The sequence below is a fragment of the Mobula birostris genome, chromosome 18 (genome assembly GCF_030028105.1).
Source record: "Mobula birostris isolate sMobBir1 chromosome 18, sMobBir1.hap1, whole genome shotgun sequence".
Classification (NCBI taxonomy): domain Eukaryota; kingdom Metazoa; phylum Chordata; class Chondrichthyes; order Myliobatiformes; family Myliobatidae; genus Mobula; species Mobula birostris.
The window spans coordinates 45,068,849-45,095,374 of NC_092387.1; the positions used below are offsets into that span (position 1 = coordinate 45,068,849).

The 26,526-nt window shown below is 38.5% G+C and overlaps 1 protein-coding gene across 1 annotated transcript in view; it reads right to left on the reverse strand.

Annotated features, from left to right (window-relative positions):
- col13a1 (collagen, type XIII, alpha 1) overlaps positions 1-26,526 on the reverse strand; it is a 123,552-nt gene that overhangs the window by 74,478 nt on the left and 22,548 nt on the right. The window contains exons 6-15 of the mRNA XM_072282588.1: positions 20,707-20,742; positions 17,985-18,011; positions 16,799-16,825; positions 15,864-15,890; positions 14,074-14,100; positions 9,288-9,314; positions 8,209-8,235; positions 5,094-5,150; positions 3,666-3,767; positions 1,344-1,388 (exon numbers count right to left, since the gene is read on the reverse strand). Coding sequence (XP_072138689.1) covers positions 1,344-1,388; positions 3,666-3,767; positions 5,094-5,150; positions 8,209-8,235; positions 9,288-9,314; positions 14,074-14,100; positions 15,864-15,890; positions 16,799-16,825; positions 17,985-18,011; positions 20,707-20,742 — 402 coding nt within the window. The remainder of the gene's footprint in view (positions 1-1,343; positions 1,389-3,665; positions 3,768-5,093; positions 5,151-8,208; positions 8,236-9,287; positions 9,315-14,073; positions 14,101-15,863; positions 15,891-16,798; positions 16,826-17,984; positions 18,012-20,706; positions 20,743-26,526) is intronic.

Genomic DNA, 26,526 nt, shown 5'->3' on the forward strand with positions numbered 1-26,526 from the left:
CAAACTTCAACATTTCTTCACCACTCTACGGTATTTTGGGAGATTTTGAGTCAGGAAAGATCAATGCCCAGTTGACGAGAAGCCCGTCCTTGACTCGGGAACTGAGGAAGTCAAAATCCGGCATTTTCAGTGACAATGTTCAGTGACCTTGCAGCCATTTTGTGATTACTTGTTTCCTTTATAATCAATCAAAACAGATAAGCCACTGGTTTCAACAATAGTGTGATATGGTGATAAAAATGGCCAAGACTGTGTTTGCTGTCAAAGATATTATTGAATTAGTGGTACTTTAAAATTTGGCACACACCTCTAATGCTCCTTTTGATTGAGCTATTCTCATGAAGAGTTTTCCTTTAACCTTCCTCTTCCTCTTGTGTTTGGATTAACCCCTGTACTTGACCACCCCACCTTCTCCCTGAGGAACTACGTAATTATCTGACTTTGCCACAGATGAAATGTCATTTCCAAAATGCACAATAACAATTGACACCTTTTGGAGTTGTCCTCAAGGAAATTCTCAATCATCCAATGCATTAGAAGCAAAAAGAACTATTTTCAACTTTTATCAGTGTCTTTCTGAATCTACTTTCTGTACAATCACTGTCAAAGTTTTACAGGAATCTTATATGACAAAAACAGACTATTTGGTCCAACTTCTCTCATGCAGCTACCATAACCACATCGCCACCTCGAAAGCCACATCCAGAAATCACTCCACATCTTGCAATTAGTTTGCCGAACTCCAGTAATGAAAGAGAATTTGATTTGGGACAAACTAGCTTTGGGAATAATGGTAAAACTCTGTCACTCAGACACTAAGTTCCAAGAGGTGGTTATCTAATTCTGCTTTCAAAATATTTCCACAAGCCGGAGGAAATACGAAAAGTAGCTCTTAAATTTACCAATCCACCCAGACCTCATTAATTAAATGCACTGGTGCAACCATGCACATTGACTACATGAGACATTCCTTGGCCCAAATAAAGGGCAAGCCTCTTCTGCTGCTAAATGAATTCAATTCTGTCTTTCCAGTTTTATGAGTTAACTATTCTAGGAACTACTCCATTGCACAGTCCAGATTTATCTATGGGCTCTCATGTAAACAATTAACCATGATTCATGTCAGTCTTTTGTGCTATCTCATGGCACAACTTGTATAGGCTACTCTGCTTAATTGCCTAATTGTGTTAAAAACAGCCGCAAAATGAGCTGTCGCCATTGCTCATTACCAAAGTATCCAATGAGCAAGCATGTGTCAAAGTCTGGTAGGTTACAACAAAGGAAGGAGAACTGATTAAATGAGACTATACCCAAAATCCACAAACACTTTGTGTTCTACCTACCTTAGTTCCGTCTCTTCCAGGATGTCCAGGATCTCCAGGTTTCCCCTGGAAAGAGAAGCTCTGTTTTCATTTGTGCCCAGAAAGCTTGCTTTATATGGGTGCTGCACAGTGAAGGGAACTGGCTATTTTGTTTTACATCATACAGACAGGATCATATGATACCATGATTGTGCTCCACGACAGGGATGTTTTCTTGCTGATCATTCTGCTCCCTCACTGTCATTCTCCTGCATTGTCACTCTAGTATGACAAATTGTGTTTGTAGATATACATGAGTAACTTGTGTGCACGCTATGTTGGTGGGGTATTTGTGTGCTGCTCCTATAAGACTGCTGAATGGATCCTGACCTGGATCTGGGCCATACCCTCCAAATATCCAGACCTGCCTCTCATTTTTTTTCGCACTACCTTACTTTCCCTTTTCCATTTATGATTTATAATTTAAATTTTTAATATTTACTATAGATTTGTACTCCAGGGAGCACGAAGAGCAGAATCAAATATCGCTGTGATGATTGTACGCTCTACTATCAATTGTTTGGCGACAATAAAGTATATCCTCAGACTGTGATGATGTATATGTGACAAATAAAGCTAATTGCTCATCTCTCTCGAATGTAAAATAGTACCCAAATGTACTACAGTGGTACAGCCAGCAGTTGCTCACTCACAACTGCTGTGATCCAGGGTGCTGCCTGTGTGAGTGTTTTTTTCCCCATGTTCTCCGCGTGACTGCACAGCTCTTCCCCTAGGGCTCCGGTTTCCTCCCACCCCACAAAGATGCATGCTTTGGAAGCTCCTCGTCACAGGAAATTGCCCCTAGGGTAGGTGATGATTGAGAAGGAGGGAGGTTTGATGGGAATGTAGGAAGATAGGTTATAGGAAATGGCACTGCTCTGTGAGCCGGCATGTCTTTTATCAGTGTCTTTCTGTGAGCGCTCTAAAATGGCCTCCTGTCATGTCTAATGGAGATCCAGAAATAGGAAAAGTACCTTAGAAGAGATAATGGGAAGGATTTTAACTCAAGTTGGCAATACTTAGAGGGGAGAGAGCGATCAACAAGTAGAAAGAAATTTTAAGGCTTGAGACAGACGCTCATGGAATCAGCGATTGAGTGATTTAAATGGTGTATCGACAGATAGAAGTAGAGAGCCGAAGGGTTGCAGATTACAATGCAGGATTAGGGAGCGTTGAAGTTAAATGGAGAATTGAAAATAAGTTTAAGGATTTGTAAGTTGAGTTATAACCACATCAAGAGCCCGTGTAGGTCAGCAAACACCAGTACAGGAGTGCCTTTTCTAAAGTTGACTTCAAATGCAAAATGCAGGAAGTTACACAGAGCTTTCAGGGATTGATATCATAGAGGCCACAATCTAGCCAGCAATGATCTATTCCAGTCTGAACAGGACTGTAGTTTTATGTCAGAAACCTAGAGCAAGCAACCCCAATTGTAAACTGGAAACAATGCTAACCAATTCAGCTCTACCATATAAGCTGAAGCAGCTGTGGTTAGTGATGGATGAAAAATGGAGGCAATGTCTTCAATTTCTAGGGCCTCAAAGTTGTTTGTGGAATACTAATTGAACAAATGCTATCATATGTCTGAAGACATTCTGCCCTGATTTATTGGAGCAGTTGAATCATTTATTTTACCGCAGAAAGAATGCAGTTGGGAATTGTAAGGAAACTTTTAAGCTTCCATCTATCAGTGTCTCGCCAGGAGCACAGACTCAGAAAAGACTCAATAACGAACTATTTAAGGACAGATGCTTATTCTACTATTTATTGTCTGCACATTCCCCACCAGTTGTAGATACTGTGAAATTGTAATTCAGGTAATCCACTTGTCAGCTACTGTGAACCAATGTATCTGCTTTGTAATTAGTACAATGAACACTCTTCAACAGTGCTGAAATAATCATCACATTGTTTGCAAGGTCTCATAACGTTCTGGACTTGGGCACTGGGTCAATGTGAACAGGAGGAAGTCTAAAGAAGATTAATTTTTAATTTGTTTGTTATGTGCATGCCTGTTGAACATCAACACTTCAACAGGATGGCATGGCAGTGTCCCAGGTTGAATTCTGCCTCTGTTGGTGTGTTCTCCCCCGTGGCCATGTGGGCTCCCTCGGAGTGCTCCGGTTTTCTCCCACGTTCCCAAAGACGTACAGGTAAGTAGCTTAATTAGTCACATGGCATGGGCTTGTTGGGCCAGAAGGCTCTGTCGGTACAATGCCGTAGCTCTCAATAAAATAACTTTTTAATGCAAAAAAAAACTTAGAGATCTGAATGAGAGAGAAAACACACAAAGCCAAAACTTACTGGTAAACCATTAGCTCCGGGCTTTCCTGAATCCCCTGGAGGTCCTTTAGGTCCTGGAGGTCCAGGTGGTCCTGGGGAGCAATTGGCCTGTCCTTGTTCACCCTGAGATTGGATCAAACACCATTAACATCCATGAAGATAATGGCTGCCGCTTCTAACAAACAGCTTGCATTGTCAGTTCAAAGGGCAAGTAATTAATATTATTTAGAGCAGCCAATAAGCATACTGCATGACGAAAGAATGGGTGGTTAGAAAGGGTGAAGGAAGAAATACAGGGAAGAACAAAATGATGCCTAGCTACAGAAACGGCATTTACCTTGAGATACAGGCGTCTGATGAACTGGTCAGCAGGTGGTAGTATTTTCAGTTGAGGTGATGTAAACTGAACAGGCATTAGCCAAGAGTTCACAGGTCAGTAAAAGCCAAGGGTCAAGAGATGGTATGTTTGGTTTGGAGGGAAAGAGGGTGAATGGAGGAGGGAGGAGGGAAAAAGACAATAATGTTGAGAAAACACAGCAGAGCTCGATGACAGAAGAAAGCCAGCAACAGAAACATTTATATGTGGGTGTGCAGTTGGTGAAAGGAAAATAAATCTAGACCTTTCATCATTTGCCAAATATTGCAGGAAAAGCAAATTAAAAGATTAAAGCAGTAAACAATTTTGTTTCACCAAAGGACTGCCCTCAGTATTCGTTGCTGGCTTTAATAAAGAGAATTTGGACCCAGTCTTATAACAAAGTGAGCCAGGTGTACTTTCTGGAATAAGGTCTCCTGTCATTTGTAACGTGGAATTCTCCCAAATAAATCTGAACCTTAATGATTAATAGGGTTGCCAAGCCTCCAGGATTGTCCAGAAGTTTCCAGAAATTTAGGATTTACCTCCTAAATGTAGCTCAGAGTAAAATTTCAGGAATAATATGAGGGATTATTTCACTCTGAAATAATAATTATTTCTTTGAAAAGTTAGATACTCTTTAGTTACAGAATTGGACGTAACTATTGGTCAAATATCATCCAATTGAGCAGCGGAAAGCTGTTTCCCTCCCAAAATCTCCGTAGGGAAGTGAGTCACTTATAAGATAGGTATGAGAGCAACATTGGGGCAGTGTAGATGGAAGCAGTTGCCCATGTAATGAAACCTCCAGGCATATGTAAAACTAGAGTTGGCAACACCTACCAATTAATGTGGAGGATAAAATAGCCCATATATAGTAAGTCAACTCACTGAGACCACATAAATAGTCTAGGTAAGTATAAAGTGTATTGTTATAGACAAGAATCATATGTTACTATTCAATTTGGATTGGAAATAGTCATTCTTTATTTTACAAATTTGCTCGTTACAAAACCAATTCTGAACTACTGCCTTGGAACCCAAGCCACTCTGTTGTAAGACTGACCATTATGACAGTGAAAGCACTCACAAACCTTCACAGTCTGGATCTGATTTAGCCGCAGTGCTGCTAGTGAAGTCCCAGGGAACTCCTACAGAATGCAACATAGAAACTAAGTGATTCTATCCATGCGCAGACAGAATCATACCTCTTCAACGGTTCAATAAATATGGCTCAGATGATAGTTCTCTTGACTCTGAGTGAAGTTATGTTGAGGTCCCACTTAACAGACTTAAGCACCAACATTTACAATCCACTGAAGTATTAAAGGAGAACTGTACTGTCTGTGGTGATCTCTTTCCGAGGAGATGTTACTTATCTGTCCTCTTGGTGGGTAATAAAACAGCTTATGGCACTATTTTGAAGATAACTGTTCAGGCCATTTTTTTAAAAATCCCTCACCTCATAAAAAAGATGACATTGTGGGAGCTTCCTATGTATAAACTGGCTTCTCAATTCTTATATGACAATCTTAAAATTACTTCAAGCACCCATTTCCTCGCATATGCGACCACACTCATGAATCAGTTACTATTAGGGAACAACATTTCTTTAGGGCTCTGCAATGTAAACAGTGGAATCCAACTAAACCATAACCTATCACTCACCCTAATTATGTAAAATGAAGCCAACCAAAATGTTTTGACAGAAATACAGAATAAACTTTTAACAGGAAAGAAAAATATAGAAAACAATGTTTGAGATACAGGAATTTAAGGAAGATCGTCAGAAAGGAATGTTTCAAATTGTTAGACAGATAGGGAAGGAAATTGATATAATGTTCCTTGAATTTGGGAGTGTTTATGATCACAAAGTTGAAGATATCAAACTGATCGGAAATATTTTTAGTACAGAAAATTCCCAAACTTAATAAAGCTAGGTTATTCCAACTCCTGTTCCCAAAAATAATTAATTGAAAGCTCAAATCGGCATTTCTTTGATTACATTGGTATAGCGATAGATTCTATTTTAAACTGGAAAGTTGGTTAGTGCAGAAATGGGTTTTATTTGTGCCCAAACTGACACAAATAAAGTGTCTTAATGATGCAGGGTTGATGTTTCCCCCACTGGGGAATCTGGAACCACTGGCCGCAATCTCAAAATAAGATGTTAGCTCTTCCAGACAGGAGATGAGAACTGTGGAGATTTAGTCATCGCGTATGTTTAAGGGAAAATGTGTTTCTCATTGCATCTATCATGCAATTGGAGCCCGAATTAAAGCCTTCAATGGACACCATTCTGAGTCACTGTAGAATGAAAGCTCGATTGTAAGCAACAAACAAATCCACTTTCAACTGCCTTAGATTACCTTGAAATATAAAAAACTACCCCTGTGAACAGAAGTTCCACAATCCTTATTGAAGCAACAAGACATGCCAGGGACATGCAGTCTGGGGTTAATTTAGACTACCTTCTACATGTCCTACTCATGGGTCTGTTCAGGATCATGGGAGATGATACAATTCTTTTGGCTATCAACCAACCCATGATGCAGCTTTCTGGACAGACTGGTGTTTGCAGTTTGCCTATTAGAACTGAAACAGCTCATTTTCTGAATAATGGAAACACTGTTCCAACAGATAAAACACTCAATCACAATAGATGACAAACATTTATAAGGTCTAATAAATTTTTTACCTATGTTGCTTTAGTAGAAACTTTGAAATAACTATGTTTTTTGAAAACCAAATAAAACTATCACTACTTCTAATAAATAAGAGCAGTTCCAATAATAGCAATCAATTAAATTATGAAGGAAAAGGGTAAAACTTAACATTTAAATATGTTGCAAGTTTGGTATTATTGTCTTGTTGGCAGCCCCAGAAATCTTTTCAGAATTTGTAACAGTGGTTTAGAGACCAGTTCTCTTATAGTGGTCAGTTCTAAGCACCCACTTATAATCCTAATGTGGCATTTGGTTTAATTCCCCATCAACCAACGATAAAGTGAGAAGGTTATGGGAAACTGTGGATTACTAATAAACAGAACCATTCCTTGCCATTTTGGAAAGAGAACTGAGCCGTTTCTTTGTCACAGATGAATATGGCTGGCTGGATTTAAGTTGAATATGAATTTTGGTTTTATTCAGTTCTCTGAAGGGTGATTAAACAAATTAAAAGTCAATAAACATAGAGCTACCAGGCAGACTCTATATCAGATCGCCTGCACCCAGGTTACTTTATACTCTGGTTTAATAAACTGCAGATGTGGAATCAGCAAGAATTGGTAGATAGTTGCACAGGTTGTTAGGGAGTGTAAGAAAAACATCAGAGTGGTGGGCAGCATCAAGTCAGGAAAACTAGCAATATTTTTCTACTTTGAATTGCAAATAGAATATTAATAAGTTATGACTCCACAAAAATTTTCCATGTAGTACCTGGAAAGAGAAAGCTTATCCTCAAGTGTCCCAAACTAATGATAAAATATGAGCCGCTACTTTTTCCAGTGTAAATATTTAACCAGAGACCTGCTCCAGGAAAACAATGAGTCATCTCAGGAACTTCCAGAAACTTAAGATCTTCCAGAAATCACATCAACTATGGATGTCTTTTAGTGGGTGATTATACAGGGAATGAATTTAAAAATGTATTTTCTTTTACAGAAAATGAGAACTGGTGAATGCATAAAGCAAGATTTGTGTTGTAATCTTGATGGAATTTGCAGCAGACTCTGTTTAATAGTTTAATATGTGGGCAAGTTAAATGGCTGTGTTAAATGGCTGAGTTCAGGAGATCTGTATTGTGAACATGATTATCAGTCAGAGACTAATATCAAAATGTAACTGGTATTAGGGTCTCCAGCCATATTCTGTACTAGTCTGAGTTATAGGCACTAGTTTTCACAGTCAAACATTGAAGATTATTACAGTACGAAGAACAGTAAGTTTCCTCTGTAAAACTAGCATCTCAATGCCAAAAGTGAGCCAGACTGAATTATTAAGATAACCAAGATAACTTTAAATAAAGCTAGATGGTGTGAAACATTGTTAGTTATATAATTGGACTGTTAAGAATGAAAAATGACAACATGATTATATTTTAGGATTATAACTTTGCACTCAACCCCTCACGTAAAATACTGAATATGAATGTTGCTTTATACAGTACCCAGTATAATGATGCAAACAAACGTTTAGACAGATTACTCACCGTGAGTGCTGAATCTCCACGTTGGCCCTAGGAAATGGAAGAGTAATCAGATTTGCAATACTTCATTTATATTGTATCTCTAGAGAATGGAAAAAGTTAGTGTTTTTACAGACGGAATGTATTACAATCCAAGAATGGGACATTTGGTTCAATTGATTAACACTAGTATTTTTGCTCCATAAATAATGCTAGAATAAAGTTTAAACATCTTCTAATCTCAGACTTTAATTCTTTTCAAACACTATTCACCAGACACCACATAACATCCTGAGCAATTATATGAAAACATGTTTACGATCAGTGATGAAGATACACAAAGTCATAGAGAGGTGCAGCGTGGAAAAAGGCCCCTTGGCCCACTGAGTCACAGTCAACCACTCACTTACACTAGTTCTGTCGCTGCCTTTTGCTGAAGTGTGTGATACTATTATTTTAATGACAGAGTCTATCAGAGTGATGATAGACTCTCAGATGGTGCTTGGCTAGCTACACTGGGTTTGAGTAGAAGCAGCTCATTTTGGGGTAGACAGGAAGTGGGTTTAATGTGTCAAAAAATATTTTTCACTTAACAAATTACAACAAATGTTGAATGGTTACTAAACAAAAATATCAATTATTAAATATTATTATGTTTCCAACTTAAGATATGCAGGAGTTCTTCACCTACTGCATTTGGATGGTTATCATGTTAACCATCTAACATTTCAGTAAGGGTGGAAATCTTATATAATAGAACAGAAATGACAGATGGACAATTCCTTACTGTAGATATGCAGCTATGGGTGATATTTCTTAACTATGGGTTGCTATTCATGAAAGTTTCCTACTGAAAGATTAACCAAAGGCAGCTGAATATTTTAAACAATGGAAACCATTTCAAAGTGTTATAGAATTGGGAGAGAAGCAAGCTTGTCTTTATATTTATGTACATATAACATCAGCTGATCATTTACTGTTCCTCACCTCTCCTACAGCACCTGCACAAGGCTTCTTCGTTTTTGCTTATATTCACAGTCAATGTTACATCTGAGCCCAGATTTGCAAACAAATAGTTTGAAATGTCGGTAAAGCAAGCTTACCTTGTCGCCCTTTGGACCTTGTGGACCCTGTACAGACAGAAATAGTGAGCTATATCCAGATGCTACCTTGCTGAGTCAAAAAGTTTGGTTATGCACCATTACAATTATGAAGAATGAAAGAACGATTAAGAGCATAAATGTATATTGTGGTGAAAGCATTTATTTTTATGGCTTTATATATAGATTTTAACACAAAATACTGACAGTTACCCATGTTGAAACACAAGGCATAAAGCAAAACCTCAAGCAGTTTTAACAGTGTAGATATTCAAATAATGTAAGAAAGGGCATGTAAATGCATATTAATTCTAGTACATTCAGATTGTTTAAAATTCTTAAAAAGGTACAGGATATAGATTCATAACAAGTTTTATTTTCCGTCATCCTTTTAGATGGCAGGGACACTGAAGGTGATGAACAAAACCCTACGCAGCATCTTTTAATGATCTAGTGGAGTTGTGCTCTGAATCTGTACATGTTTCTATAATTCATGCTTGGGCTTGCCCTCACTATGTTGCAGGATGGGATCAAATAAAATAGGAGCAAGATAAAACGTGTCACCTCTCGCAAGAAAGGTTGGACGATCTAACAGGCAGTTATACTTCCTTGATGTCAGCACAGATCACCGAGTGAAAATGTGAAATGCAAAAAACAGATCAGCGTTTTCAGAATCCAGAAACACAACAAAGAGCATTGAATCTTGTTTAGGCACATTTGCTGCCTGAAGTAACGTGTAAGCAAACCTTCCCTTAATGTTACGAGTGGGCTGTTCTTTGCCATTCTTTGCAGCCACCTATTCAACTGATCATTTCTTCCCCCTTTCCCATCAATCCAAGTTTCCTGCAACCCATAACACTGGGCCTCAAATCTTTCTCTACTTTCTCTCACTCCCTTTGATCCTTCAGCAGTGGTTCTTGGAAGAACATTTATTCTCCTGTAGTGTCACTTATTTCTCTCACAGTCTTCTCTGTAGTAACTTAGCAGGCAGTAATTGACTATCTTAATCATCATGTTTTAAAAACATTTGATCTGTCAGGCAGCTGTACCAACCTTCAGAAATATAATGAAAGATACATAATATTAGATAGAATAGTAATTCTGACCTGGCATTATAAAAAACACACAAACAAAAAAACTCAAAATGATGTCCTCAAGGGCTACACAGCACATTTGAATTAGGCTTGAAGGTGCAACTTTCAACCCTTGTTATTATGTATTCATCTAATATATCTGCATGGCAATATTAAAGCTGGAGATTGGACTTCCAATCAGTAATCTTGCAATATAGATGGAAACCAGACCAAAGTCAGCTTGTCTCTGCATTCTGTGTATCCCTGTGCAAAACCTCTGAAGATTCACACACTCCAGGTAGGTGATTGAGATTCATCCATAAATATTGAACGTGACTGGCAGACACTTCACACTTCAGAAACTGCCTGAGGTGCATCTTTGATCAGTTTTCAATGCAGCATCAGAATTGCCACTTCTAGAGTTTAAGATATTTTCAGAAAATAATTTTGCAGCCATTGCATGCCCAGGGCCAGGAGAAATCCAAACAACCAAGAGCAGGTAATGTTTGAATATAATGCAGTCAATGCTGTTCCTCGTTTTCAGTGCAGTACGGTCAATTGGATAAATTGTGCTTGATCCAGTATCCTGTGAAAACCATTCCCATGGTCACTCTATAATGTTATGAGGACTCCTGGTCTGATTAAACTAGAGGCCGATTTGCTCACAAAGTGGACTCGTTTATGAGCTACAGTTAGACCTCAGGTGGTGGGTTAATTTTGTTTCAATTCCTTTTGCAATAAACTTCACAGCACGTTTAAAGTACTTGATCAACTGTTTTGAGATGCCCTGAGGTTATGAAAGGAACTTGTGTAATATACTTTATTCCTTCTCTTGGTTACCAAGTTAACTTTGGTTATCCAGCAACCAAATTCACCTAAAGCATATGAACTGCTCAGTTACATCACTGATGTTACTGGGATTTGCCTAGAAAACAATGCAGTTCACCAAAATGTAATTCTAAATGCAAATGCTTTGATCCTGCAATACAGATTTTAAATGCTATTACTCCGAAGAATCACGAATGCAAGAAAACTTCAAGAACTAGTTGTTTTTGAATTGGAATTTACTGTAAAGATGTAAGAAAAATAAAGGAAACAGCATTTTGGGAGAATGGTGAAGAGATGTTTAATGTCAAATGATGCATTAAAATCTGCATTACTGTTCATGGCTCTGCTGCAGTTTAAGTAAAGAAAGACTTCCTTCTGAGCACAAACCACTAGAAGGAATGATTGTGAAAGAGTCATCCTGTTACTTTTAAACTGCCTGGCTTTAGAAAAACATAACTTAAAATTCAAACTTTTAAACACATCAAAAATGGAACAAAAAAACTTTTACCTTATAGAACAAACAAAGAGATTTACAGCTAGCATTCACTTAACAGTAATCTGTGCAATTTGCAGTGCAATAAACACTGCAATTTGGCAGCAGAGCAGAGGAGCTAGCAGATGCAAGGAGATAAGGGTTCCTTGAGTTTGGAGTGTATAGCAACAAATTAAGGACACAGAACTCGGACATTAAAAAATACACACAACAGCTTGATAGTTTCTCTGGACAATGTAGAAACAGCTGTGGTCATCACTGCACTGCAACCTGACTCTGATTCATTTTCAATTCTGAATTACAGTCACAGTGTCTATAAAAAGTATTCACCCCTCCTCCCCTTTGGAATTTTTCATGTTTTAATGTTTTACAACATTAAATCACAGTGGACTTACGAGGGGTAATTGATAAGTTTGTGACCTAGGGTAGAAGGTGTCAATTTATTTTTCAACATACTGTAGTCCCCTCCTACACTTACACATTTAGTCCAGCAGTCACAGTGCATGCAGATCTTGGACCTCCAGAAAGTGCCCACAGCAAGGGTGATTGATAAGTTCGTGACCAACGGTAGAAGGAGATGAGTTATACAGCTCGCGTTACCTGCACATGCAGTTCAACTCTTTGAGTGATTATGCAAAAAGTTTGAAGTTAATAACTCAGTTAATAACTCATCAGGGGTGATTGATAAGTTCGTGGACTAAGGTACAGTAGAAGGAGATGAGTTCTTAACTTCAAACTTTCTGCATAATCACTCAAAGTGTTGAACTGCATGTGCATGTAACAAGAGCTGTATAACTCATCTCCTTCTACCATAGGCCACAAACTTATCAATCACCCCTGCTGTGGACACTTTCTGGAGGTCCAAGATCCGTATGCTCCACGACCGCTGAACTAAGTGTGTAAATGTAGGAGGGGACTATATTGAAAAATAAATGTGCTAGGTTTTCTAAAATTGACTCCTTTTACCATAGGCCACAAACTTATCAATCACCCCTCGTAATTTGGCTTTTTTGACACTGGTCAACAAAAAAAACTCTTCCGTGTCACAGTGAAAACAAATCTCTACGAAGTGATCTACATTAATTACAAATATAAAACAAAATAATTGATTGCATAAGTATTCACCCCCACCACCCTTTAAAGGATGTACCAAATCATCACTGGTGCAGCCAATTGGTTTTAGAAGTCACATAATTAGTTATGCGGAGATCAGTTTTTTGGAGACCTGTGTGCAGTCGAAGTGTTTCAATTGATTGTAGTAAAAACACACCTGTATCTGGAAGGTCCAACTGCTAGTGAGTCAGAATCCTGGCTAAAACTACACCGTGAAGACAAAAGAACACCCCAAGCATCTCCGTGAAAAGGTTCTTTAAAAGCACAAGTCAGGAGATGGATAAAAATTTCCAAGTCACTGAATATCCCTTGGAGTACAGTTAAGTCAGTCATCAAGAAATGGAAAGAATATGGCACAGCTGTAAATCTACTTAAGAGCAGGTCGTTCTCAAAAACTGAGTGACCGTGCAAGAACACACCATCCCTACTGTGAAGCATGGTGGTGACTGCAGCATGCTGAGGGGATGCTTCACTGCAGCAGACCCTGGAAGGCTTGTGAAGGTCGAAGGTAAAATACAGGGAAACCCTGGAAGAAAACCTGATGCAGTCTGCAAGAGAACTGCGAGTTGGGAGAATATTTGTTTTCCAGCAAGACAATGATCCCAAGCATAAAGCCAAATCTACACAGGAATGGCTTAAAAACAACAAAGTTAATGTTCTGGAGTGGCCAAGTCAGAGTCCAGACCTCAATCCAATTCAGAGTTTGTGACTGAACTTGAAAAGGGCGGTTCACTCACGGTCCTCATGCAAACTGACAGAGCTTGAGCAGTTTTGTACAGAAGAATGGGGAAAATTGCAGTGTCCAGATATAGCTAATATAGACCAATCCACACAGTCTCAAGGCTGTACTTGCTGCCAAAGTTGCATCTACTAAATACTGACTTGAAGAGGGTGAATATTTACACAATCAATTATTTTGTGTTTTATGTATGTAATTAATTCAGATTACTTTATCGAAATTTGTTTCCACTTTGACATGAAAAAGCCTTTTTCTGTTGAACAGTGTCAAAAAAGGCAAATTAAATCCACTGTGATTCAATGCTGTAAAACAATAAAACATGAAAAATCCTGGGGGGGGTGGGTGGTGTATACTTTTCAAAGGCACTGTACATGCAAGAGTGGTTGAATTAGTTGCATTTAGCTCATACTCTTTCAACATGTCCTTCATAATTTGAACTACTCTCTGTGAGAACCTATCATTTTAGCTCATGAATCAATGTAGCATTGCTAAAATGAAAAACTTTAGTCTTTAATATGCATTTAATTCAGAATTGCAACTTACCTTTTCCCCTTTAAGACCACAGTCCCCCTTTGGAAAGCAATAAAACAATTGCATAATATTAGGGCGGAAGAACATTGCAACAAAGAACAGATGGCACCCTTAGCCCCCATGCCTAATCAACATTCAGTGAGATTGCAGTTAGTCTGTGATAAAATTCCTAAACCTATATCTTACCTATGCAGTAATACTTAGCATTACTAACCATAACATAAATAACTTTGCAGCATCAAGTGCTGTTTATGGAACAGTTGCAAAATTGCTCCTCCATATGTAGGTAAAAAAATGCTCTAATTATTCTTTTTGATTAAATCTTCTGGTCTCCATACTTGAGGAACGATATACTGGCTTTGGAGGCAGTGCAGAGGAGGTTCACCAGGTTGATTCCAGAGATGAAGGGGTTAACTTATGAGGAGAGATTGAGTCACCTGGGACTATACTCTCTGGAGTTCAGAAGAATGAAAGGGGATCTTATAGAAACATACAAAACCTTGAAAGGGATAGATTAAGATAGAAGCAGAAAAGTTGTCTCCATTGGTAGGTGAGACTAGAACTAGAGGACATTGTCTTAAGATTCAGGGGAGAAGATTTAGGACAGAGATGAGGAGAAACTGTTTTCCCCAGAGAGTGGTGCATCTGTGGAATTCTCTGCCCAGGGAAGCAGTTGAGGCTTCTTCACTAAATATATTTAAGGTACATTTAGATAGATTTTTATATAGTAGGGGAATTAAGGGTTATGGTAAAAAGACAGGTAGATGGAGCTGAGTTTACAGACATATCAGCCATGATCTTATTGAACGGCAGGGCAGGCTCGATGGGCCGGATGGCCTACTCCTGCTCCTATTTCTTATGTTCTTATATTGTTCTTAAATGCAACTATCAATGATATTTTAACAATCTCTGGTCATAGACTCTCAAGTTGCTTGGGGGCACCTTCTAGTTTACCACCTTTTCTCTGTTCTATCCTTTTTTTTAGGTCCAAAGTCACATTTGTAATATTGAAATTAAGCCTTTTCATTTAGCGGCTGAATATGGTTGAATAGGGGAAGTGTTTCTGACACAGAAGGTGATACTTAAGTAACACATCAAGCTACTCCCTGGGAGGACTATATTGGAGGAAGTGATGTTAGATTTATTCATTTGCTTAATCTATTGACAACTCTTTGTGATTCAATACTTCCATTAATTTTCATACAATAACACCTTTACTTGACCACAGCAACAATTTAGATAGGTGGCTTTTTATCTTGTCATCAGAACCACTTAAAACTGTGATAAATAATTGTGGCCCCAATCTTTGTTACATCCTGCCAATTTCAGAACCTGATTATTACCTTTTTTCTCTGTCTCCTCTTATTTAAGTGATTTCCTAACCAAGTCGATAAACTGCATTCAGTTCCACAAGTTTCTATTTCAGCATCTCATAATGTCTTCTGGAAGTGTGTGAAAGTAACATCCATAATCTACGCAACACACATCAAAGTTGCTGGTGAACGCAGCAGGTCAGGCAGCATCTCTAGGAAGAGGTGCAGTCGACGTTTCGGGCCGAGACCTGTCCTCGGAGGGTCTCGGCCCAAAACGTCGACTGTACCTCTTCCTAGAGATGCTGCCTGACCTGCTGCGTTCACCAGCAATTTTGATGTGTGTTGCTTGAATTTCCAGCATCTGCAGAATTCCTCATGTTTGCATCCATAATCTATTTCAGTTACCTTTTCAAAATTTCTGTTGCAGTGATTTCTCACAGGCATTTTTGAAACAGAGTATGTATTTTCTATTACAATAGATGAGCTCACCTTTTCACCTTTGGGACCAGGCATGCCCTGTGTAAAAATAAAATCAAGTTAGAACTTGAATGAACTATGTTGTGGATTGTGAAGTTCTCTCCATCTAAAATATAAGGTGCCTTAAGCATCTTGCAGAGCATTTTCACACAATTGTGCAGAAACATATTTATTTATTTTGATACAGTGCAGAATAGGCCCTTATGAACCTTCGAGCCACACCACACAGCAACCCCAATTTAACCCTAGCCTAATCATGGGACAATTTACCAATTAACCTACCAACTGGTATGTCTTTGGACTGTGCAAGAAAACCGGAGCACCTGACCCCAAAATGAATAATAATATCAGCAAACACTGAAGAGTCATGTGTTATTTAGGGCAATATTTGGTTGGAAATACTGTATATAAAGTTTTACATTAAAAAATGATGAGACATAAAATCCTGTTTCAAAGACTCCAAAAATTATTGAACCGTCTTCCAAGATGATTTGATAATAGTGACAGCTATCAATAAGTATTTCAATCTTTCGCTACTACAGCTGATAAAATTTAACTTGCTGGGAATTAATAGCAGGGGCTCTGGTGTGTACTTTGGAATAGCAACCAAAATTTCTGTTGTTGCATATTACATACCACATTCAAGGCTTAATTTGTGATTGCTATCTCCCTAACTTGAAGCCAGATCACAAGTGTTGGTTAGCAAAATGTAACCTATAGTGTTTCATTGCTTACACATGCTCAAAAGTGTTTGTGTATCTCTTTGCCTGCATGTAGTTTTTTTTCACATCAATATGGCCATGCCTGTAAATCTGTAGTGGGTGCACAATACACAATGAACAACTCTAACAGAGTTCCAATAGAAAGACATAGTCAACTTTAACTTGGATGCTCACTCTCAATGCAATATTGCTAAAGAAGCATGCTTTGATTTTGACAACACTTACTACGTCACCCTTAGGTCCAGCTTTTCCCTGAAACGACAGGAACAAAATATTAAGCTCCAAGACCAATGTCAAAAAATGTAGCAAATTTATTCAAATTTTCCAACACATTTCCCTATGTATTGTGAAATTGGGTTAAAATCTTCAAGAAATGATGTATAACCAATGTTCATGTTTATGTTTGTGCTACTTTGTTTAAATCAGATATTGACTGCTCTTGTGTATTCTCATGAGCTCCATAATAAGAAGCACACGCCTCCACACCATTGAGGGCATCTTCAAAAGGCGGTGCAACAAGAAGGCAGCATCCATCATTATGGATCCCGTTCTCATTACTACCATCAGGGAGGAGGTACAGAAGGTGACTATCCACACTCTACAATTTAGGAACAGCTTCTTTCCCTCCGCCATTGGCTTTCTGAATGGTCCATGAACCCATGAGCACCGCCTCACCATTCCTCTTTTTGCACTGATTATTTGTCTAATTTTTACTCTAACTTATAGCAATTTGTTATGCATGCACTGTACTGCTGATGCAAAACAACGGATTTCACGACTATTGTCAGTGACAACAAACCTGTGGACTGGACACAGTACCTTCATGCAATTGAAACTTGATCACTGCACCAGAAGATACAATTGACCAGATGGTCTAAATTGCCTGAATCTGTTAGCTCGGCTAGTTTGCTAACTGTACACGCAGCTTTGGCTTTGCCAGGCAATGCTCGGTGCTAGGATTATAGTGTTAATTGATCGGGTGCTAGGTGCTAAGAGCCTCCCAAAATAAAATCTCCTGGAGATGACCAAGAGTAACTCAGGCGACGAATATATCTATCGATATCTGGGATATCAGCCACAAAGCTTGAACCATACTGAAGTTACAACAACACCTGCCCCCCCCGCAGGGTAATTAGCGATTTACAACAAATTCTAGCTATGTCTGTGATGCCCATACATTGTGAAGAAGTGAAAAAGGATTCTTGTGAATATTATTGCCTGATTTGCTTTGTTCTAAGAAGAAAACTACTCTCTTGACACTCTGATGTGGCCAAGTAATCCAAAATTGTGAAAACAAAGAAAAATGAATAAATATTTGAGGTACAAGCACACACACAAATATTGGTACTGAATGTAAAGAATGCAGTGATATAATATAACAATATGTAGAAAATTGATATGGCCTACTTACAGATTTACCATCCAACCCTATAGGGCCCTTTAAAATAAATTAAATACTGATGAATACAAATACAAACACAAGCTGTTGCAGAAAATAAAATTCAAGGCATTCAGTTTTCTCCTCCCCCTCCCCCCAAGACATTTGTACATGATAATGAATCCGTTAGTTGAATGAAAAACTCAGCAGTGGAATAGTTAGTACACAAACACAGAAGCAGAGAAGATGCTCTTTCCCAGACTTGTTTAGTCACCAGTAGTTGGTTAAGATGCAGTTTTTAGCTGGCCCCCATCAGCTGGTAGTGAAGTGTGTAAAGCACGCTCAAACCTGGTCAGTTTTATCGTTTCAATGTGTTCACCAAAAGGGGGAAAAAAAGACAAACGGAAGCAGCTTGGCAAATTGAACACAACACAGCTGGCAAGAAATCAATATGTTAAATGGTAAATCATTTCTGACAATATTAACTGTTAAAAGGTATTTTTTTTCCAGTTTGGTGCAAACTCCAGCACTCAACATCTGGCCATTTAATAGTTTACTGAAGGTGTGAGTAAATTAAAAGCACAGGAGCAAACATTTAGAATGCTGTTGAATTTCACATGGATAATTCTAAATCAATATCAATTACGGCACTTTGGAATGTCTGGACTTTCCTTCAATGCATGGATTAGGTTCAAATAAGAACAAAGGTGTATAAAGTATCTTTGTACTTAGGCTGAATTTGCAGTCTCAGCTTTCCTAAGCCTTGAGAGATATTCAATTCCAAACCTCATTACTTCCCTACTAATTCCCTTGCTTACACTCTGTGGCTATTTGTTGGATGCGTGTATGTAGCTTGGCAGTAGGGAATGCAGCTGAATCACGAGTCAAGTCTATCCCCACCGCAGGCTTCATGTTTCACTGATACCTTGAGCTCAAGTGGCTAAGGCTTACAAAATCTGTTCCCTGCCATCCATGCAGCAAATTATTCATTATTAAAACAGTTCTGCAAGCAACACGTAAATTCCAAATCAACAACATGGCAAAAATAACCAAGTTCCCATCACTTCCTATTATTGGAAACTCAACATTCCTAAAAACATTCATGGGAGAGTAATCAAAGGTTCACACAGAACTGAAGGGAAATGACTGAACAGCAGGAGACCAGAGATCTGTTCTTTACTACTCTACTCATATAGAATTCAAAGGCTCAGAGTGATATTCACCTGAACATTGAGAAGAAATCCCAATCTCAGGATCATTGAACAGAGAAACAATCAACTTGCTTCAGTTTTCACTGAATTCAGTTGCAAGCTTTAATTTTAACCGCTAATCTATTTCATGATGAATTATTATGTTTCTTATTATTGATCTTTGACAATATTATCATTAACTAACTGTATTCCAAAAACCTTACTGTATTGCACCTTGCTCAGTAAAAGTGATAAGTGAGGACAAAAGATGTCTGACAGCCCAAATGCCCAGGCTCACATTTATAAAGATGTTGCACAGGTCACAGCAATGCAAGTGAGTACTATTAGTTATATTTATAGAAAGTTTTCACTTCTGTTGCGACTACAGATTTAAATTTCATCCATTAAGGTCGAGTTCAAAAAGCTGAACCAGATTTCTAATGCATCCTTTAACACCATCAGTAAAAATAGAAAACTTGTTGTTCATCTCATTGTAATTTGCCAAGCCCCAGTGGCTACTGACTCTGATGATAGGACTATAGTGACTGTGCAACAAACTAAGTCATCACATGTGAAGCACTTTGGGATATTCCTGAGGAAGGGGAAAAGCACACCTCTTTATCTCTGATTAATCATAATGTCAAACAAGCCCTGCCCCCCATTACCTCAGTCACTGCACTGGACTGTAAACACTTCAAACTATTTCTCATAATGCTGCTTACACTGTAAATACATGCAGGTATTTACACTCATTTTATTCCATATTTGTACTTTAACCTCTAAATTATTTTATATAATCCTTCATTCTTTAGAATTGTTGAATGTAGTTGTGTTCTGTTGCATGTTGCACCAACACACCACAGCAAATTCTGAATATTGTACATGTAAATGTACATGGCATTCTAAATGTATATGAATAGTTTATCCTTGAAAATAATTTCATTTTTCAATTTAAACTTTTATATCTACATGTACTTGAATACACCAGAATTTTATAAATCCATTTTGTTTTAGAATATGCTACTGTGCAGGAACTGAAAACCCACCATCTTGCTGGAAACCCCAGTGGTCTTATGGACGGCCGAGTGATGTAACGTCAGTGCCTGAGATCTGCACTCACTTTGAGCTTCCTGCCTGTAGCTCGGATTCATCCCATGTTTATGAAGATTGGGCCATTTTGACAAGACTATGTTGCACTGCATGCATGTTCCAAGTGTCACGGGATTAATTAAGGACATTTTCTGCTGAGCTTTGGGTTGAGATGAGCAATGGAATGTGTTAGAATGAAACCCAAAACTCACAAGAACAGCCTTAATATAATGAGCAGGCTGAGCTCAGGGTAAAGTGAAAGTTACAACCAAACTGTGCGACTTTACAACAGGCAGCATGTACAATGTTGGGACTTGTAAATCAAGGTGGGATAAAATACGCCATTAATTCCTTTCAGCATATTCATACATTCAGTTACGCAAATTAATCAAGGTAATTTGGTTATCAGCCAAGCTGTTAAATATTACTGAACAAGTGGATTTCCAAAGGAAAATGTCTCTCAAGCGTCAACACACCGGATATCCGGGGAACCCTCTCGCTCCTGGTTGACCCTAAATTAAAAGAAAACACAATTGGGGGAAAAAGTTAATGAAAACCATCACCTTCTCTTTACCGAACACTCACATTCGTTAAAGCAAAAGATACTGTTTTATTCTTTTAACCTGATTGCAATCCTTTTTCTTCTCATGAAAGGTTTTCTAAACAATTATCTTCATTAGCACATTAACCCACTCTTTTGAATTAAAATATAAGCAAAAATTGTCACAACAAGAGTATTACCAGGAACCATTTTGTGGATAACTGCTCTCAGTTCCATCAGTACATTAATATCAATGTTCTGTACAATGTAAATATATTACTACTTCTCCAATGTCTGGATCTAACTTGGGAAGAAGAAAAGACTAACTATAGAGCTACTTCAATCATTTGAACCTTAGATACACAGGTAATGGAGCTGAAGCCTGAGCCTGCACAGTTTTAACTTGGAAATGAAGTATTTTTTTTATTAAGAGAGGAAGTAGGTCAGAGAGAAGAACAAAGCACCAAATGACTCAGTCCCGTTTGCTAATCATGAAATGATATTGGTGCTTCCTGTATCTGTTTGCTACTTCAGACTTGTCTGGCAGACAAACCCCAAATCCAAGTGCCTGTACTGCTCTCAAAGTCAATGTATGGGTCAAGGCTCTCTCTGAAATTGTGCCTCACAATCCTCAGGAGCTGGGAATTACACACTAGTTTGTCGCTCGCCGTTGCATTACAGAAGACAGCAAAGTGGGCCATCTGACAATTGCAACTTCCTATCCAGGCTTGGAAGGGGCATTTGGCCCGGTGATAGGCTCCCAAAAGTGCACACGTTCCCAGAAGGCACTCATCCCCTTACAGAGTCTTCCCTGACGATTTGTTATGGTAAGAACCCTTCACACAAGGAAGTTGCTTCCTAAGCATGCAGGTTTTTTTTCTGCAGTCTGTGCATTTTCCTCTGTCCTTGGAGAGGTCTCTGAAAACCACTCCCTTCCTTCCACACCCCTCCACCCATCACTGTGGCGTGTACCCATTCTTTGCCAACACTATCCAGTAACTGAAAGAAAGGGACTACGTTATCGCCTGACCCTTTAAGAGTCAGTGCAACTTCCTGAGGTCAGAGCTGGGAGGAAAGGTACCGTTAACAGGAGAAATATGATAACTACCTCCAGCTGTTTCTGAAAGAGGGTGCTGTTAAATCAGGGAGCCTATCGGCATTGTCTTAGAACTGGTGCTAATTAATTTCACTATTTTTTTTGGAGCATTGCAAAACAGTGTTAGGAAGATGCTAATAGCAGAAAACATGTTAGATGAATTGCTAGGCCTACATTCACTCCTTCAAACTAGAGGCCAATGTTAATAAAATACCTGGCAAACTATTCAGTGCGGACCCCGTGGCAGGGGAGTGGGAGACACTGTGGTATGGGAAAGAAATTGACATAACCCAGCAGAATCCAGTACTGAGGTGCACCCTTGTCTGAATCAAAAGTTACAGCTTTTAAGTCCCATTCCAGAAGCATGAGCCTATAATTGCAACCTGATTTAAAATCTGTGACTATCTGTTTGCTCAGGTAGACGGCAAAAAACTGCACATGTCAACAGAGACTCTGGCGACTTGTCCTATGTCAATTAAATCTCATTGAAGATTACATCTGCTATCACACTCCTGCCTCTGGCTGCTTGTTGTGCCTAAACTGGCAATCATTGTTTCCTACAACAGTGACAAAAGTCCTTCAAAAGTTGTATAATGCTTTGGGATATTCTATAAAAGGAGCTGGGAGGTGCTATAGAAATGCAAGTTCGTCTCCTCTCAAGCAAGGCATCAGGCTGAAACACAATCTCGCAGCAAGTAGGGCTCTAATCAGAAATAGAAGTGCTGGCTGACTTCCCCTGCCTAGCCCAGAGCATGAACGCCTATTGACCCATCCTGTCATCACTCCAACTGAGCTCGGGTTAACTCAGCGCCATAGAGAGAAATCCAACCTCGGGCTTGGCTGGACTGAACCAGCTGAGCAATCACAGAAGCCTGTAGGTCTTTATTGTGCAAAAGCTATTGATGTGAAATCGGTCACAGGCGTCAATATGACATTACGATAAAGACACAGTTTAATGATCTGGGCTACAGTTGTAGCATTATATCCTCATCATAATGAATTATGATATTCAATATTAGTTTAAAACCCTGTTTGCTACAACTGCTCAAATTTCTAACAAATTGAGAAATTGGGTTTAATATTAACTTTCAGATTCCAGTCTAACTGTTCTTTACAGAGACATTAAATTATAAAATAAGATTAAGAAGTCAAAGTGATTTTTCCAATAATGTCCTTTAATTGGAATTCTATATAACAGATACATTCCTCAAGTGATTTAATCAGCTGAGCAACTCATAGTCTAACCAATGCCTTCCTGCTACAACCAGAATATTTAAAGTCAACTTAACCTCATTCCATTTAAAGCTTCTGAGAAAAAGCAGACCAGTTGTCCTGCTATTTGTTTGTCATTTGTTAAATGCAAAATATGGGAGGGAGTAACTCATTTCCAAGCTGTTCCTCATTAGTAATGGTTTATCATGCCGCTTTTGATAGTTAACTAGAAAGCCAGATGGTTAAACTATGTTGTCACATTGCTGTGGACTTGACTTAAGCTGACGCAAGAGTGAAAAGCACTGTAAATAAATCAATTCTTTATGGTATATTCGAACAGGAAATAACACATCCAAGAAACAAAATACTTTCCTATCATCTTTAAAAGGACATTGCCTTTTCTGGCACATTGACATGTCCACTTTCAGCAGTTCCTATAAAGGACTGGCCATAGTTACAAAGCTTTACGGAGATAAGGCAAAGCAACCACAGAATGACTATAACCACAAGCTTTTAATTGAGATATGGGAAAAGGCTTACACTTGGCCACTGCTCATACGTAAAGTGCACTTTCATCACATCAGTTCACAATCCCATGATATGCAAAAAAAAATAAGAATCATGAATTCTGCTGTTAATTGACTGACATAAATATAAACATCTTATTGTTAGATATACTCCTTTACCAAAGAAGGTTTAAGATGCTCCTTCCATCTGCTAGCCTACAGTTCACCCTGGGGCAAGGTGTAGCACCTGCTTAGCCTCCCGATCAGTATCACGTGGAGCCATGGGAGCAGGTGGTGGATGGTCGTACGAGCAGGTGGTGCATACCACAAGGCCTGATTATGTGACCACTGGCACCAGGCAGACAACCTCTGAAGAGGATTGATAATAGCTGGGGTCAACCGTTTTGTAAGGACACTGCCCAGAAGAAGGCAATGGCAATCCACTTCTGCAGAAAAATTTGCCAAGAACAATCATGGTCATGGAAAGACCATGATCACCCACATCATACGACATGGCACATAATGAACAAACAAAAAGATTCTTATACCCTTTCAGATATTTCTCAACTGTTTTAACTACAGAAGAGGCCATTCAGCCCACTGAGTTTATGCTGGTTCTGAATATTCCCACCAGCGCTGCTCACCACTGATTTTTGATCTGTGGCAATTAAGCTTTATAAAATAACAATGATGCTTTATGTTGATTGTTTTGATAAAGATACTTATAACTTTTGAATTTCGTCCTCAATTAGTCCGTTATTTTCAAGATGTGTTGTTAAAGTAATTGCAACTTAACTATTTATTTATAGAAACCTCTTAAATAGATCTCTATGATGATTCTTCAAATGTTTACTTTCATATGTTATATTTCCTGTGTTGGTACCTATAGGTTAATCGAAAGAGAATTAAAGGACAGTGAAGTGCAGATGGGGATTAGTGCAATCTGGTCCATGTTACAGTACATGTTGCATCAAAAATAATTCAGCCGCTGGGAACTTTACAATACAGCGGTGCTCTCTACAACACAACACCACTGGTAGCAGGAGCTAACCACATCACGGCAAACCTACATAGTCCCTCATTATTAATGTGAACAAACAGACTATAATAATGGAAATTTGATGAGGGTATGTACAGCTAGAAGTACATATCTATTGTACATATATGGACAATACAGTACATGCAAATTTTTCATGTGTGAATAATTGAAAGAGATTTAAATCATGGGGTTTCCGTTAACTTACTTTGAAACAAATTCACTTAAGTATTTATGGTGGTGGTTTGTTTAATAAAAATGGCATTATTTGGAAATTTCAAGGAGCGTGTTATATTACATTCAACAGTTGAGCAGATGGTGCATGTAACATCAAATGTGAATAGATATAAACATAAAGCACTTCAATTCTCAATGGATTTATTTTAAATTTAACATATTATAATTTTCTTTACTTTCTTCAAATAGTTTCATAAGTTTGGATTGTTTGATGTGGTGCAGGTATAAGCCTGAAATGTGAATCAAATGTCCATTTCAGGTAATAATTTTGCACAACAAATGTAGAAGCCAGGCACACAACAGCACTGAGCACTTCTTAATTGAATTTACTTATTGCTGTTATTAACTATTGGTGAAGGCAAATTTTATGTTGCTTTTTATTATTTGTATTCTGAATTAGATGAATAAGTTCTATATTTTTCATATTTCTCAACACACTATCATCAAGACAGCACTTCACTGGACCCCCAGAAGGGCAGAGGAAGCATGGGAGACCAAAGACAACTTGGCACCCTACCATAGAGACAGAAATGAGGACTCTGAACCACACCTGGACACAATAAAGAAGATGGCCAAGGACAGACAGAGATGGAGGACCTTCATTGTTGTCCTAAACGCCAGCAATCTAACAGTCAGAAGTGTGCGTGTGTGTCACGAAACAGAAAACTATGCAGCTCATTGTCACTCAGCTGGCTTTTAGAGTGATCGTGATAATACTTGGCTATAAACTGACCTCTATCACATAGCCATTAACTCCACACATCTACCATTTACAGTAAACTACCATCTAGGACATTTTTGTGATGTTCGGGCAACTCTAGCACCTGGAAGAATCACACACCATCTCAGGGTCGTTCCCTCACAGCTCCAACCACCTGGGTTCTGTTATTGACCTCTGGTGCTACCCGTATGGAATTTGCACAATCTTTCACTGACTGTGGGTAGGTTGCTTGTTTCCTCCCACATCCCAAAGCCCTGCAGGTTAACCAGCTATTATAAATAGTCCTCAGTATGCAGAAGAGTGATCGAGTGTGGGAGGAGATGGTGGAAACATGCAGAATAAAATGAGATTGGTGTAAATGCGTATTTGATGGTTGGTTCAGACTTGTTGAGCTAAAGGGCTTCCACACAGACAAAAGCAGAAGTCAATATCAAACCAGATCTTAGTGAGGCAACTACATTAATAGCTGCAAAACCATGCTGTTTAACCTTTATAGGTATTCAAAACTGAATTATTACATCTGAGGCAACCACCTTTGTGGCACAACTAGCTTATATTCAAAGTGCCATTATAGTATGCAAGAATTTCAAAAAAATGAATCTCAGGGTATTATATGGTGACATTTACATACTTTGATAATAAATTTACTTTGAACATTGAACATCTGAATATGGGGAATTTATCAAACAACAGAATGTACCAAACAGTATTTTTTTTTTTTTAAGAATCAAAAGATTCAAAGTTATTCATCACACGTACATGAAACATGAGTTTTTTTGCATAGGCCAACACAACCAAGAGCTGGGGGCAGCCTACAAGTGTCACCACATATTCTGGTGCCAACATAGCATGCCCACAATGCTTGCCTTTACCCCATCAATGTTTGATTGGTACGCAAAAATAATCTCAAGAATATCACTGTAGTGGTAGCAGAGGAAAATCAGTCT